The sequence below is a fragment of the Nerophis ophidion genome, linkage group LG04 (assembly GCF_033978795.1).
Source record: "Nerophis ophidion isolate RoL-2023_Sa linkage group LG04, RoL_Noph_v1.0, whole genome shotgun sequence".
Taxonomy (NCBI): domain Eukaryota; kingdom Metazoa; phylum Chordata; class Actinopteri; order Syngnathiformes; family Syngnathidae; genus Nerophis; species Nerophis ophidion.
This window is the reverse complement of record NC_084614.1, coordinates 23,168,574-23,184,315: the sequence shown is the minus strand read 5'-3', so window position 1 is coordinate 23,184,315 and position 15,742 is coordinate 23,168,574. Positions and strand designations below refer to the sequence as shown.

General features: G+C 44.9%; 1 protein-coding gene across 2 annotated transcripts; it reads left to right on the top strand.

Moving 5' to 3' along the window:
* Positions 1 to 347: 347 nt before the first annotated feature.
* On the top strand, positions 348 to 15,309 carry znf687b (zinc finger protein 687b). 2 transcript variants are annotated; one of them, XM_061897482.1, is made up of 10 exons: positions 348 to 499; positions 1,109 to 3,319; positions 7,254 to 7,531; positions 7,592 to 7,776; positions 7,852 to 8,028; positions 8,099 to 8,261; positions 10,435 to 10,758; positions 10,838 to 10,938; positions 13,816 to 13,897; positions 13,957 to 15,309. In XM_061897482.1, the coding sequence occupies exons 2-10, from the start codon at positions 1,123 to 1,125 to the stop codon at positions 14,542 to 14,544; spliced, it is 4,095 nt and encodes a 1,364-aa protein (XP_061753466.1). In that variant the 5' UTR covers positions 348 to 499; positions 1,109 to 1,122; the 3' UTR covers positions 14,545 to 15,309. The 2 variants fall into 2 exon arrangements, with proteins under 2 accessions (XP_061753466.1, XP_061753465.1); XM_061897481.1 differs by lacking the exon at positions 348 to 499 and adding an exon at positions 506 to 1,014.
* The last annotated feature ends 433 nt before the right edge of the window (positions 15,310 to 15,742 follow it).

Here is a 15,742-nt window from a genome sequence, read left to right as displayed (position 1 = left end):
GACATCTCTATGCTGCTGATCCGACTCCGCTTGGGATGGTTTCCTGTGGACGGGACTCTCGCTGCTGTCTTGGATCCGCTTTGAACTGAACTCTCGCGGCTGTGTTGGATCCACTATGGATTGAACTTTCACAGTATCATGTTAGACCCACTCGACATCCATTGCATATGTGGTCCTCTCCAAGGTTCTCATAGTCATCATTGTCACTGGAGTCCCACTGGGTTGGAGTTCTCCTTGCCCACTGGGTGTGAGTTTTCCTTGCCCTTATGTGGGTTCTTCCCAGGATGTCGTAGTGATTTGTGCAGCCCTTTGAGACACCTGTGATTTAGGGATATATAAATAAACATTGACTGATTGATAATGTACAATCAGTGAAATAGAATTTGGAGTGTATTGTTTTTCTGGGTGTTAGCCAGGAGGGACGGCAGTGGTCATGTGACGGGAAGCGACGCATTTTCAGCTGAAAACGAGCTTGGCTAGTCGGAAATCGCACGTCCAGGTAAACAATCAAACTGCATGAACTATAAAAAACGTCAATCCTCATCCCTGCCATCACATTTCCGCACCATCTTCGACCCGGCAATTAGCGGCTTGCAATCGCTGTCACAATGGTTCAGAAAAGCGCCCTGGTTTGCCTTTTTTTTTTTTTTTTTAAATGGCAAAGGCTAGCTCGTTAGCTCGGTGACCCCTTCTTTCCGTCTTGGCTGGAGCTCAGCGGCCATCTAGCCAGCCTCCGTCTGGAAAAGGGATATCGAAGAGCCGACGCTTGTGTACTCGAATGGCCACATTACGCCCACCACGTTGGCGACAAACATGCACGAAAACCACGAAAGAAGCCATATATCCCATTCATAGTAAATGTATTGTCGGTACCTGTAAAGCGAAGGAGGGGTTTGGTTGCTAGCGCGCTAGCTGGCTAATGCTAACGTATCAGGAACATTGCAATTTAGCTAACGACACCGGCCTGCTGCGTATTGTCACTTTATGCCAGGAAAAGATTCAACAACGGCGAAGGTTGTTTTTTTAAATTGTCTCATAACTTCGTGTGTATTATTGCGACGCAGGCTAAAGACAATACCGTTTTCCTAACTGTTTTTATTCTTTACAGGCGTTAATCACGTTATGGGGGACATGAAGACCCCAGATTTTGATGACCTGTTGGCAGCATTTGACATTCCTGATATTGATGCCAAGGAGGCCATCCAGTCTGCCCCTGATGAGGCGGAGGGACCCCACGCAGCCACCGGGGCGCCTTTGGGAAAGACTGGCAACGTCGTGGGGTCGTCCATGAGCCCCTTGGACTCCCAGGGGGACACCCCCATCGTTAGTGTGATTGTCAAAAACAAAGTGTGTGTAGAGGCGGCGGGTAGAGAGGCCGCAGACACGAACCAGGATGCTATCGATGTGATCGCAGGGGTGGACGTGGGTCCCCGTCTTGGAGCGTGTCCCCCCGGGATGGTGGAATCTGATGTTCTCAACCACAATGGTTTTCGGGTGTCCGCGCCACTCTCTATTGGCCAGTCTAATGGCACCCCTTGGACCATGAATGCCTCTAAAACGGCGGCGGAAACGTCAGGCAACGGCGCAGCCAAGTCAAATAAACAAGGAGGAAATATTTTTAACAGACTTAAACCACTACTCGGCCCAGGTTCTGGAGACCCTGTGGGACGGGCCAGGAAGATGCAGCTGTTGCAACAGCAGCAAGATACAGGACAAGAGAAAGCGGATGGCATCAAGGCACCGCTGCCCTCGTCGTCTGCAGGGCTCGCTCCGAATTACTTCCCACCTGCTAAAACACTTTCTGAACCACCTTCTGCGCTTACTTCACAACCGCTGAACACAACCAAGCCTTTTAACGAGGCCCCCAAAATGGCTGGGTATCAACACCAGCAGCTGGAGGAAGAGGACGAGGATTCCGACACAGATTTGGACAGTTCGCTCGTGATCCAGGAGAGTCCAGACTCGCCAGTTTCCAGTCAGATGAAGCGCGGTTACAAGTCAGACCAGCCTACGTTGTCCACTCCGTCTCAGCCTAAATCGTTGGAACCTCCCCCGGGGGCGTCACTGACCCTTCAGTTGGGATCCACTGAGAACTCTCAGCTGGAGGAGAAGCAGTCAGAACACGTGATAGAGGAGAGGGACTCGCCTGAGAGCCCTGAACCTGAGATGCCAAAATCTACTGCTCAGGTGGCATCCACCAAGAAATGCTCCAGCCCGGCTTCGGCTTCCACGCCACCTTCTGCTGACCTGAGGGAGCCAAAGGAAGAGGAGGAGGAGATGGAGGTAGGGAACGGGATGGACAAAGCGTCAGACGAGAGCACCGATAAGGCAGAAAATTCCAGCGAGGAAAAGATGGAAGTGGACGAAGGCAAGCCTAAAGTTGTACCCACTGAGGGAGAGGAGGCAGGGGTTGTCTCACTGGCTGCTTCGGGGGCTCCCTCACGGCCCCTGAAGGTCCGGATAAAAACCATCAAGACCTCCACGGGCGGGATAACTAGAACGGTCACCAGGGTGGCTCCAAAAGGTGGCGCTGGAGGCAAGGGTCAGGACACTAAAGGAGGCGGGGAGCGCAAGGCGCTGGTGAACAAAACTCAAAAGACTGAAGCGTCCCAGCAGCAGAAAGTCAGCGCTCTTAACACCCTCCCTGTGTCGACACTCGCCGCCAGCAGCGTCATGCTTGCCGCCGCCACTAAAGTACAAAACAAGATGGCTGCCTCCGACAAGGCTAAAGTGTCGGTCACTGCCGTTAACATCACAAAATCTGCCGCTCTGCCAGCCACGCCTGCCGTGGCGTCCTCTCCCAAGTTCTCGGTCGCTGCCAGTGGGATCAGCGTGAGGACCGCCACAAAGGGGACTGCCAACGGACCAGGGGGTTGCAACCCCCCATCCAATAAGCCCGCCTCCATTGTAAACAGCACAGGCGCCGTCATCTCCAGAAGTCAGTCAAGCCTGGTGGAGGCTTTTAACAAGATCCTCAACAGTAAGAACCTTTTGCCCAGTTACAAACCCGACCTCTCGGCACCGCCGCCCCCAGAGTGGGGTCTCCCGCTCCCAGCCACCGGATACCGCTGCCTGGAGTGCGGTGACGCCTTCGCACTAGAGCGCAGCCTGGCTCGCCACTACGACCGACGGTCGCTGCGCATCGAGGTGACGTGTAACCACTGCGCCAAGCGGCTGGCCTTCTTCAACAAGTGCAGCCTGCTGCTGCACGCCCGCGAGCACAAGGAGCGTGGCCTGGTCATGCAGTGCTCGCATCTCGTCATGAGGCCCGTCACCGTAGAGCAGATGATTGGGCAGCAGGACGTCACGCCTGTCGGCAGTAAGACTCTTATTTTTTTTACTCTTGATTACCTGGGAGTACAAGACACATACTCAAAACTAAACTGGAATGGCAAAAGCAGGTACAGTCATCCTTCACCACATCGCACATCAAATATTGCAGCTCCGCAACATCGCAGATTTTTTAGGAGTATTAAATAAAAATGTGAAGCATTTTCTGCAAGTTAAAGGCCTACTGAAATTAGATTTTCTTATTTAAACGGGGATAGCAGGTTCATTCTATGTGTCATACTTGATCATTTCGCGATATTGCCATATTTTTGCTGAAAGGATTTAGTAGAGAACATCCACGATAAAGTTTGCAACTTTCGGTTCTAAGAGAAAAGCCTTGCCTCTACCGGAAGTCGCAGACGATGACGTCACATGTTTGATGGCTCCTCACATATTCACATTGTTTTTAATGGGAGCCTCCAACAAAAAGTGCTATTCGGACCTAGAAAACGACAATTTCCCCATTAATTTGAGTGAGGATGAAAGATTCGTGTTTGAGGATATTGATAGCGACGGGCTAGAAAAAAAAGGAAAAAAAAGCGATTGCATTGGGACGGATTTCCGATGTTTTTAGACACATTTACTAGGTTAATTCTGGGAAATCCCTTATCTTTCTATTGTGTTGCTAGTGTTTTAGTGAGTTTAATATTACCTGATAGTCGGAAGGGTGTCTCCACGGGTGTCTCGACGCCAGTGTCTCAGGGGAGTCGACGGCAGCTATGGACAGCACAAGCTCAGCTTTTTTCCGGTAAGAACTGACTTTTTATCCACAATTTTCTCACCGAAACCTGCTGGATGACATGTGGTCGGGATCCATGTTCTCTTGAATGCGCTCTGATCCATAGGAAAGTTTTACCTCCAGGAATTTTAAACAAGGAATAACCGTGTGTTTGTGTGGCTAAAGCTTCCCAACTCCATCTTTCTTTTGTGACTTCTCCAATATTAATTGAACAAATTGCAAAAGATTCAGCAACACAGATGTCCAAAAAACTGTATAATTATGCTGTTAAAGAAGACAACATTTAGCTGTGTGTGTGTGCAGCGCTCATACTTCCAAAAAACCCGTGACGTCTTGCGTACACGTCATCATTACACGACATTTCGAAGACGAAACTCCCGGGAAATTTAAAATTGTAATTTAGTAAACTAAAAAGGCCGTATTGGCATGTGTTGCATTGTTAATATTTCATCATTGATATATAATCTATCAGACTGGGTTTCAGTAGGCCTTTAAGCATACACATGGCTAAAGAAAACTTAAAATATCAATATTACAGTGGTACTGGCCACTAGAGGAGACCAAACCAGAGTGCACTGTTCAGGCAGCATTACTATATTGGATTAAGGCAGGGGTCGGCAACCCAACACTTTGAAAGAGCCATATTGGACCAAAAATACAAAAAACAAATCTGTCTGGAGCCACAAAAAATAAAAAGCCGTAAATAAGTCTTGTAATATAAGCAACACATGACGTAAGAGTCTACATTAGCCTACTATCAAAATGACTATGTAATGCAGGCTGAAGCAAATGTTCGTTGACAGAAATGTTGAAATGTAATATTTATTCTACAGATTTTTTCCACATTAGAAACCATGAGTAAGTCAGAGGCTATTCAGAAAGTGAGATAACTCCTGGAAATGTATGGCTTTTAATGCCCAGATGTGTGTGTCCAAGTTAAAGGAAACGGCAGGCTGTCTTCTTTTAATAGATGTATTACATGCTTTGGGAAGCTCGGTAATGTTTGCTGTGGTCTGGAACAACATGGCACACAAACATCTATCTGAAATGCAGCCAATATTACATACTTACATCCAGATAGCCACAGGGGCGGCACTAAAGAGCTAAAAACTCCTGGATTAAAAAGTTAAAGTTAAAGTACCAGTGATTGTCACACACACGAGGTGTGGCGAAATTATTCTCTGCATTTGAACCATCACCCTTGATTATCCCCTGTGAGGTGAGGGGAGCAGTGAGCAGTAGCGGTGGCCGCGCCCGGGAATAACTTTTGGTGATTTAACCCCCAATTACAACCAATGATGCCGAGTGCCAAGTAGGGAGGTAATGAGTACCATTTTTTATAGTCTTTGGTAAGGTAACTAAAAAGTGTTATTTCATGACCTGAGGGCTGTTATGTTGAAAAATGTATTTAAATTGTAGTGTAAGTTTTTTTTTTTTTACTGCTCTAGCTACAAAGATATTCAATTTGATCCTAGTCACAGCTGATGTGTCTTTGGGCAAGAAACTTTACCCACCTGCTCCCAGTGCCACCCACACTGGTTTAACTGTAGCCTAAAGATGTAGATAATGGGTTTCACGAAGTAAAGCGCTTCAGAAATTTAATTTAAAGGCCTACTGAAACCCACTACTACCGACCACGCAGTCTGATAGTTTATATATCAATGATGAAATATTACATTGCAACACATGCCAATACGGCCGGTTTAGTTTACTAAATTGCAATTTTAAACTTCCCGCGGGGTATCCCGTTGAAAACGTCGCGGAATGATGACGCTTATGTTGACGCGTGCTTGTGACGTTATTGGTTGGAGCGGACATTTTAGCCCAGCACCACTCACGGCTAAAAGTCATCTTGCTTTAATCGCATAATTACACAGTATTTTGGACATCTGTGTTGCGGAATCTTTTTGCAATTTGTTCATTTAATAATGTAGACTATAAAGAAGAATGCTGTTGGTGGAAAGCGGTGGATTGCAGCTGCCTTTAGCAACCAAAACACAGCCGGTGTTTCTTTGTTTGTTGTGAAGCTTTAATATGGAACAGAGCGGTCAAGCGAACATGTTTCTCTACCACATGTCAACCAGCAAGTTTTTAGATGAGAAAATTGGGATATTAAGTCAGCTCTTACCGGAGACTTGAGCGGAGTTTGTGTCCTCTTGCAGCAGCTGTCAAAAAGGCAGCTGTGAATTTATTGGCTCCTCCACATGGCTTTCCTTTAGAGACAGTGGCGGTCACCGCAGCCCTCCAACTTTCAGGTATGACTTTATAATCTCACTAAAACACTAGTAACACAATAAACAGATAAGGGATTTTCCAGAATTATCCTAGTAAATGTGTCTAATAACATCTGAATCGCTCCCACTGCTGTCGCCTTTTTTCTTTTTTTTTTAGTGCTTCACTCTAACATTCTCATCCACGAATCTTTCATCCTCGCTCAAATTAATGGGGAAATCTCGGTCCGTATCGCTCTTGCTGCTGGTGGCTATGATTATAAACAATGTGAGGATGTGAGGAGCCCTACAACTCGTGACGTCACGCGCACATCGTTTGCTACTTCCGGTACAGGCAAGGCTTTTTTATTAGCGACCAAAAGTTGCGAACTTTATCGTGGATGTTTCTACTAAATCCTTTCAGCAAAAATATAGCAATATCGCGAAATGATCCAGTATGACACATAGAATGGACCTGCTATCCATGTTCGAATAAGAAAATCTCATTTCAGTAGACCTTTAATTTCAAATTCACTTCCATTTATAATGAAGGATTCCTACTTGGTGGAAAGTCATTTACCTCAGTCATTTGTCAGGAACCAATTACCCTAACAGCTATAAACGTGGGATGACTGTACTTCCAAAGCATCTTTTAAGGTGGTACCCAATGAAAAAAGTACACATACAAAATCATAACTCAATATTGAGACACTTTTTGATTTAACCATACGGCTGCACAAATATATTTTGATTCAAAATGGTGTCTGTAGCTTTAAGCGACACAAAGACTAGCCTAGCTACACATTTTAAAAGGAACATCATGCTAGGTTAGCCTATTTACTGAAAAAAAAGTAATCATTTACAGCACCTGTGTCAATAGCTGATTCATGGTTAGTTGACAGTACTCCCGGCTTTAAGACGTGTAGCAAATCCTGCAAGTGTATAAATTGTCTTCACTGACCTCTCCCCACAAGGTGTCCTCTCCACTTCGTCGTCCTCTCCCTCCTCCACCGCCGCCACATCCGGGGCCGCCTCTGCCGGTTCCAGCCCGATGAAGGACGCGGGGTCCTCCGCCGCGGGGGGTCAGGCTCGCCAGGTGCGGCGCACTCCTCAAGCGCTGATGCCTCTGCCCTGCAAGAAGGCTGAGAGTCTTCACTACAACAACTACAAATGTCCTGAGTGCCAAACGCAGTTCTCTAGCAAGGCGGCGCTGGTCACACACTTCCAGCAGATCCGAGCCGCTCCAAATTCGGTGAGACGGCATAGACGAGGATCCCGTAGTATTGTGTAACATTGTTTTTTTGTCCTGAAGACATGCTCGCAGTGCTCACCTCCCATGATGCTGCCCAACTCTTGCGCCGTGTCGGCCCACCAGAGGGTCCACAAACACAAGGCCCCGTATGTGTGTCCTGAATGCGGCGGCGTGGCCCGGCAGCCCAGTTTCCAGACACACCTGGAGGAGGCCTGCCTGCACTTTGCTAGGCGCATCGGTTACAGGTGAGCAGGTAACTCCCAAAAGTCACGATTCCACTTGATGCTGGAGGCTGAAAGAACGATGTGTCGGGTTTAAAGGTGCTCTAGCTGCCAGGTCGTGTTTGGAGGGTTGAATTCCATCAAGTCCCACATTCAGACGGCTCACTGCGAGGTCTTTCACAAATGTCCCAGTTGCCCCATGGCATTCAAGTCGTCTCCCAGCGCCCAGAGTCACATCAGCACGCAGCACCCCACGCTCACCGGAGGACAGGCCAAGTATGGATGCCCCGATTTTGCACACAACCTAAATTTAACATGTGATAACAACCATTTTGTCTCTTTTCAGGATGATCTATAAGTGCGTGATGTGCGACACGGTCTTCACCCAAAAACCCCTACTGTACATGCACTTCGATACGCACTTAGCCAAACAGAAAGTGCACGTGTTCAAGTGTCCCGACTGCACCAAGCTGTACGCTCAGAAAGGTTCCATGATGGAGCACATCAAGGTGGGTCACTCGCTTGCTCCACAAATAACATGATAAATAACATTATCCAGTAGTCATAACCACAAGTAATACTGGCTTATCAATGTTTGTTTACATTTGGAAGTAACCTGCCAGTTGTGTGCATTAAAAAAAACCTTTTAGGAGGAGAAAGTCCAGATCATTTTGTTCTAAGACTGTCTAAAATGATGAGGTGACTAGAATTGAAGTTTAAAGGCCTACTGAAATGAGATTTTCTTATTTAAACGGGGATAGCAGGTCCATTCTATGTGTCATACTTGATCATTTCGCAATATTGTCATATTTTTGCTGATAGGATTTAGTAGAAAAACATCCACGATAAAGTTCGCAACTTTCGGTGCTAAGACAAAAGCCTTGCCTTTACCGGAAGTCGCAGACGATGACGTCGCAAGTGTGGGGGCTCCTCACATATTCACATTGTTTATAATGGGAGCCTCCAACAAAAAGTGCTATTCGGACCGAGAAAACGACAATTTCCCCATTAATTTGAGCAATATGAAAGATTCGTGTTTGAGGATATTGATAGCGATGGACTAGAAAAAACAAAACAAAAAAAGTAAAAAAAACAACGCGATTTTTAGACACATTTAGTAGGATAATTCTGGGAAATCCCCTATCTTTCTATTGTGTTGCTAGTGTTTTAGTGAGTTAAACAGTACTTGATAGTCAGAGGTGTACGGCCACGGGGCAAGCTCTGCTTTTCTTCGGTAAGAAGCGACTTTTTAACCACAATTTTCTCACCGAAACCTGCTGGTTGACATTCCGTCGTGTTTCATGTTGGCTTGACCACGCTCTGATCCATAGTAAATTTTCACCTCCAGGAATTTTAAACAAGGAATCACCGTGTTTTTGTGTAGCTAAAGGCTAAAGCTTCCCAACTCCATCTTGCTACTTTGACATCTCCAATATTAATTGAACAAATTGCAAAAGATTCAGCAACACAGTTCTCCAAAATACTGTGTAATTATGCCGTTAAAGCAGACAACATTTAGCTGTGTGTGCGTAGCGCTCATACTTCCTAAAAACCCGTGACGTCTTGCGTACACGTTATCATTACACAACGTTTTCAAGACGAAACTCTCGGGAAATTTAAAATTGCAATTTAGTAAACTAAAAAGGCCGTATTGGCATGTGTTGCAATGTTAATGTTTCATCATTGATATATAAACTATCAGACTGCGTGGTGGGTAGTAGTGGGTTTCAGTAGGCCTTTAACATTGTATTGTACAAATCAGGAACTAAGTACAAACAATAGAAATACCAGCGCCGTGAGAGAAGGAACCAGGCTATCTCAAGGTCAAAGCAGTCTCTGAAATAGCTGCACGTCTCTCGTGCTTCTTTCCAACTGAAAGTTAACTTCACGCGTGTGCCACACACATTCTTCAGGCTGGCACTTCATGACACCATTAATTATGTGTGAGACTGTGCATAGATGAAAAACATGATGCATTCATTGTTTTTTTCTTCCTTGAGCAGAACCAATGCCAAAGCTAGTAATTTGTAAGGCGTTCCATGTTGCCCAAAGGAGGGAAAGTATTCCCCTAAAATGTGTCGTGTGCCTTTTATGTGTTTCCCGTTCTTTGCTTCCCAAAAGGAGTGTGGCATCAACAAAAGCAAATACCGTATTTCCCTGAATTGCAGCCGGGGCGCTAATTAATTTAAAACCTCTTCTCACTCCTGCGCTTACCAAAGGCATGTGGTAAATGTAAGCATGGGCTAATTATTTTAAAACCTCTTCTTACTCCGGCACTTACCAAAGGCATGCAGTAAAAATTTGAGTATGATGTAAGCTTGGACCTTAAATCCTACTGAATAGCTCTTAATCTTCTTCCTTTTATGCAATTTCAAATTACCGGTATTGAAATCAGCCTCCTCCATTTTGAAAATGAAGTGTCACTCGTGACGTCACAAGTTTGACCAGGCGGTAATACTAAGCATGCGTTAATTATTTTGCGAAGCGAGTTTGACCCGGTAGTAATTCAAGGCAGGCGCATACTATAGCCCTGCGGCAATTCAAGGAAATACGGTATGCCTGAACAAGGTTAACTCTAATGGACTTGCCTAAGTTCTGTGCAAAGTACAAGTTGAGCTTCTCGAAAGGCTGGGCTACATGGTGACATTTAAAAAGTGATGTCTTGTAATTCACATCGATTAGACGGCGCACAGAGGTCCGTCCGCCAAACAGGAAGCGGCGTCCGAGGCTTCCAGTGCTGCCCCGGCCCCTTCGTCCGCCCTCAAGGCGAAATCCTCGGCCAAGCCGGACAACTCTGACGGCGAGGACTGGGGGCGGGATCACGAGGAGGAGGAGGAAGACGACGACGATGAGGACGACGACGCAGATGATGACTACGAGGCGCCGGTAGCAGCGGGCGGCGCCGCCCATCCCAGCACACAGACCGAGTGGACATGTCCGCAGTGCCAGAGCACCTTCACAGACAACGAGGACTATCTCAGTCATGTCAAGATGGAGCACGGCAAGGTGTGACCTGTTTTTTTTAAATTAATTTATTAAAAACATGTCGCTATCAACTTAATTACAATCTTGTTTCACGCCAAAGTTTCCGTGTCGCATCTGTGGAGGAAACTTCAGCACATCGTCCAGCCTCAGGCGTCACGAGAGAGTCATTCACGAGGGCAACAAACGAGTCTTCCATTGCCAGTAAGCAACTTTAGTATTTCGCACACCTTGTCTAATTCATTCGTCTCTAGCAGGCTCGATGAAAAATGAACGTATTACTGTCTCTGACTGATCAATAGGTGACAGTGTTCTGGGCTTTTTGTTAAAATGTGTAGCGAAGCATTTCATTGTTTCTCTTTAGAAAGTGAAGTCACCGTAGTGGGAATCTAGATCTTAAAAAAATGCCTTGGCTCTGTTGTGTGGCTATACTGACGTAGTAACACTTCAACAGATGTGAAGAAGTTGTTACTTTCACATATTTTATATTTTATTTCAAACTCTACTGCAGAAGTCTTTAACAATTTTTGGTTGATTAGAATTTTCTTTTATATATTTTCTTATACCCGCCCCACAGTTTTAGCACTAATGTAAATGTCTTTAAATACACATTAACATTGATCCAACACACTGTAGTTTAGAGTTGGCAGTGGTTAAGTGACCCTACTCACTGTACCTTGCAAGTTTAAAATAAAAACATGAATAAATAATTATACTGTATTATTATATTCATGATGGCAACTGCATGCCAGCTAGCAATTTGCGGTGTAAGCTGCTAGCTAACGATCAAGGTGCGAGTTGTCTGTGGGTGATTAGCCCGCCAGTTGCTAGCTAGCGATTAGCAATGCATGCTGCCAGCTAATGGTTAGGGTGCTAGTTGTCAACTAGCAATTAGCCGTCAGTTGCCAGCTAGCAATTATCGGCGTTCGTTGCCAGCTATTAGCATTAATTAGGATTCCAGTTGTCAGATAGCAATTAACATTTAATCCCCAGCTAGGGATTAATGGCACAAGCTACCAGCTAACTGAGTGCTAGTTTTCAGCTAGCGATTAACGAGGCTATTTTGTATTTGAATGTTGATTTTGCACAATTCAAGTTCATAACATCTAATTACCAGCTAACGATTAGGATGCTAGTTGTAAGCGAGCAAATAACATCTAATTGCCAGTAATTAGCCCGGTAGTTGCCAGCTAGCGATTAACGATGCTATTTTGTATTTGAATGTTGATATTGCACAATTCTGCGATGAGGTGGCGACTTGTCCAGGGTGTGCTGCGCCTTCCGCCCAATTGTAGCTGAGATAGGCACCAGCGCCTCCCGCGACCCCAAAGGGAATAAGCGGTAGAAAATGGATGGGTGGATATTGCACAATTCAAGCTACCTTTAGGACCAGTTTAATTTAAAACACAAACATAATTCGATACAGAATAAATAAGTAGGGTGATCACGCTACATCTCTATTGGTTTGGGGGCCCCTTGCCCTGAAAAAAAAATTGAAGACTCCAGCTTTACTGTATGAAAACTGCATTGCTCGAGATACAGTAACATATCAAAATAAACATAAGGTAAATCAAATATGGTCATATTACTTTTAATAACGCTGAATGTAACAAAATGGCTCATGTCCATCCCCATAAATCTAGACTCAATCCATATATTTTCTACCACTTGTCCCTTTTGGGGTCGCGGGGGGTGCTGGAGCCTATGTCAGCTGCATTCAGGCGGAAGGCGAAGTACACCCTGGACAAGTCGACACATCATCGCAGGACCAACACAGACAGACAACATTCACACTCGCATTCACACACTAGGGCAAATTTAGTGTTGCCAATCAACCTATCCCCAGGTGCATGTCTTTGGAAGTTGGAGGAAGCCGAAGTACCCAGAGGGAACACACGTATTCACGGGGAGAACATGCAAACTCCACACAGAAAGATTCCCAGCCTAGGGCTACTCAGTCAGGACCTTCGTATTGTGAGACACATGCACCAACCCCTGTTCCCCCGTGCCGCTTAGACTGTATTTCTTTATTACAAAAACATGCAAATGTTTTTTCTACTTTCTAGATTTGATCTACTTGAGAGGCATGAGCTGTAGGGTTTTCTGAATGAGTTTAAAATGTTTGTTAGACAACTTTTTAAAAATCCTGTTTGCACGATTTCTTAAAATATACTGAAAAATTAGAACCATACAGTTTTTAGTTTTGTTTCACCTCTATTGTCATATACAAATATGTGGTAATGGAGAATCACATATGGTATCATTAAGTACCCTAAGTCAGTGGTTCTCAAATGGGAGTACGCGTACCCCTGGGGGTACTTGAAGGTATGCCAAGGGGTACGTGAGATTTTAAAAACATATTCTAAAAATAGCAACAATTCAAAAATCCTTCATAAATCTATTTATTGAATTATACTTTAACAAAATATGAATGTAAATTCATAAACTGTGAAAAGAAATGCAACAATGCAATATTCAGTGCTGACAGCTAGATTTTTTGTGGAAATGTTCCATAAATATTGATGTTAGATTTCTTTTTTTGTTAAGAAATGTTTAGAATTAAGTTTATGAATCCAGATGGATCTCTATTACAATCCCCAAAGAGGGCACTTTAAGTTGATGATTACTTCTATGTTCTTTATTTATAATTGAATCACTTGTTTATTTTTCAACAAGTTTTTAGTTATTTTTATATCTTTTTTTTCCCCAAATAGTTCAAGAAAGACCACTACAAATGAGCAATATTTTGCACTGTTATACAATTTAATAAATCAGAAACTGATGACATAGTGCTGAATTTTACTTCTTTATCTCTTTTTTTCAACCAAAAATGCTTTGCTCTGATTAGGGGGTACTTGAATTAAAAAAATGTTCACATCTCTGAAAAAAGGTTGAGAACCACTGCCCTAAGTTACCCAGTCCTAGCGTACATGCTGTGGCGAGCTAATTTTGAGCGTCTTTTCTCGCTAAAGTGGAGCAAACAATTGAAGAAGATGATATTGTTTATCTAATGCTCAAACAGGATGATTTTACATTTTGCATAATAATGTACCCTAAATTGTTGACTTGATATTGTTGCAGATATTGCACAGAGGGCAAACGTACCTTTGGCAGTCGCTTCTTGCTGGACAAGCACATTCGGCTCAAGCACAGAGGCACAGAAGTGAGTCAGTCTCATCACGTCACTTTGTCCCGTCTGATGTCCTCCTCTTGGCTCCTCAGGCGGCCCCGATGACAAGAAAGCGTGCAGCCACAGGCGGAGATGGTCCAGGAAGCTCCTCAGAGCAGGACGGCGAGGGCATAGCTCCTGGAGGCAGGCCGGCAGACGAGGACGAGAACGCCACGGAGGACGGCGAGGAAGGCAGCGTCCCCGCCAAGAGAACCAGGGTGTCTGCTGCAGAGTTAGAGGAGGAAAGCAACATTTTCCGTTGCGTGCCGTGCGGCTTCTCCACAGAGGACGGCGCAGAGTTCCAGCGCCACATCCCACAGCACCGCGCCGACACCGCTTCCTTCCAGTGCCTGCAGTGCGGCGTTTGCTTTGCATCAGCCGGCTCCATGGGGCGCCACCGCTTCATCACTCACCGCGTGAGAGGCAACCAGGGCGAGTGCGACCGTGGTGCACTGCGTGGCTCCCCGGATGTCTCGCCCTCTGCCGCAGCCTCCTCTCCACAGGGGCTGGAGGACGCAGACGGCAATCTGATCTGCAAGGTGTGCGGCCGACGTTTTGACAAGGCCTCGGACCTCAACACCCACTTCCGGACCCATGGCATGGCCTTCCTCACCGCACACAAGACGGACAAGCCCCAGTAAAGGTGGGGGCAGACCTTAATAAAGGTGGTCTACGAATTTTGCAGGTTTTTAGCCACCATCGCCGACTTTTATCAATGCATGTTTGACTTCTTTGAGCAAAGCATTTATCGCTGCACTAACACGTCTCGTTCACTTGGCTCCCTCAAAAGCGGCGAGCCGTCAGCCTCAAACAAGACTTTGATGACTGCGCGCCCCTCCCAGCCTCAACCTTCATCTCGGCACCATCAGACTGATTTTGTACTACACTATTTATTATTTATATGAAACACTGCTGCTGGGATCACATGTGACGTTGGTGTTATTGAGGGCAGTAGTAAACAAAAGGTCGGTAGTACACGTTTTTTTTAAGTCATGTAAATACATAATAGCACTACAAAAAAAACATGGAGTTAGTAACTTAATATGATAATGTGAATACGTGTAGTATTTGTACTTGTACTGTCCCCAACCCTTTTTATAAAATCATTGAAGTGTAAAAGCTCGCCCTCAAGAGGCCACATGTTGTAATTACGCTGTCTCAATACTGTATGAAGACAAAAACCAAGGACTTTTTTTTATCTACAGAATCTATGCGGTCTGTAATCACATTTCTTTTGTAATGTGTTGTTTCTATCTTTTTATATGTCATATATTTATATACATCAATAATAGTCAAACCTCATGTCATGTTATTTCCTTTATGGTTGTGGTCTGCTTGCAAAAAAATTTAAATAATGCCATACATACACCTTTTTGCCGTTTTAAAATAAATATGTGAAAGCGCTTACTGTGCATGGTCGTCGTTTATTTGTGCACTTATTTGTTTGCCTCCCACTAGCTACCTTGTACTGATAATGCACACTTGATGCACTACAAGTGAGTATGCAAACACCGGCAGCGACTACATATGGAAAATGCTTGTGTCAGCACAAAAGACCGTTATGTTCCATCATATCCGACTTATGTTCATTAAAAAAGTGAATATAATCAAATGTAATATTCAAGAGCTCACTTACACCCTCTCTCAGATCTCCGATGAGCAGACCTTTGTCATCAAGTGGATCCGAGCTGTACCTGACCAGGTAGTTTCCACTCATGTAATGGAGCTGAAAGCTACATCTCACACATACGAAGGAGTAGAATAAATGTGGATGAGAAAAATTTGTTGGGCGTACCTGCTCTGCTGCTTGTCTCCACTCATGTCATTTCCTGCACTGCT

Coding starts and splice junctions, on each gene's coding strand:
- znf687b (XM_061897482.1), top strand. CDS start 1,123: ATGGGGGACATGAAGACCCCAGATTTTGATGACCTGTTGGCAGCATTT. Junction 7,532..7,591: donor TCCGAGCCGCTCCAAATTCG/GTGAGACGGCAT, acceptor TTTGTCCTGAAG/ACATGCTCGCAGTGCTCACC. Junction 10,759..10,837: donor TCAAGATGGAGCACGGCAAG/GTGTGACCTGTT, acceptor TTCACGCCAAAG/TTTCCGTGTCGCATCTGTGG.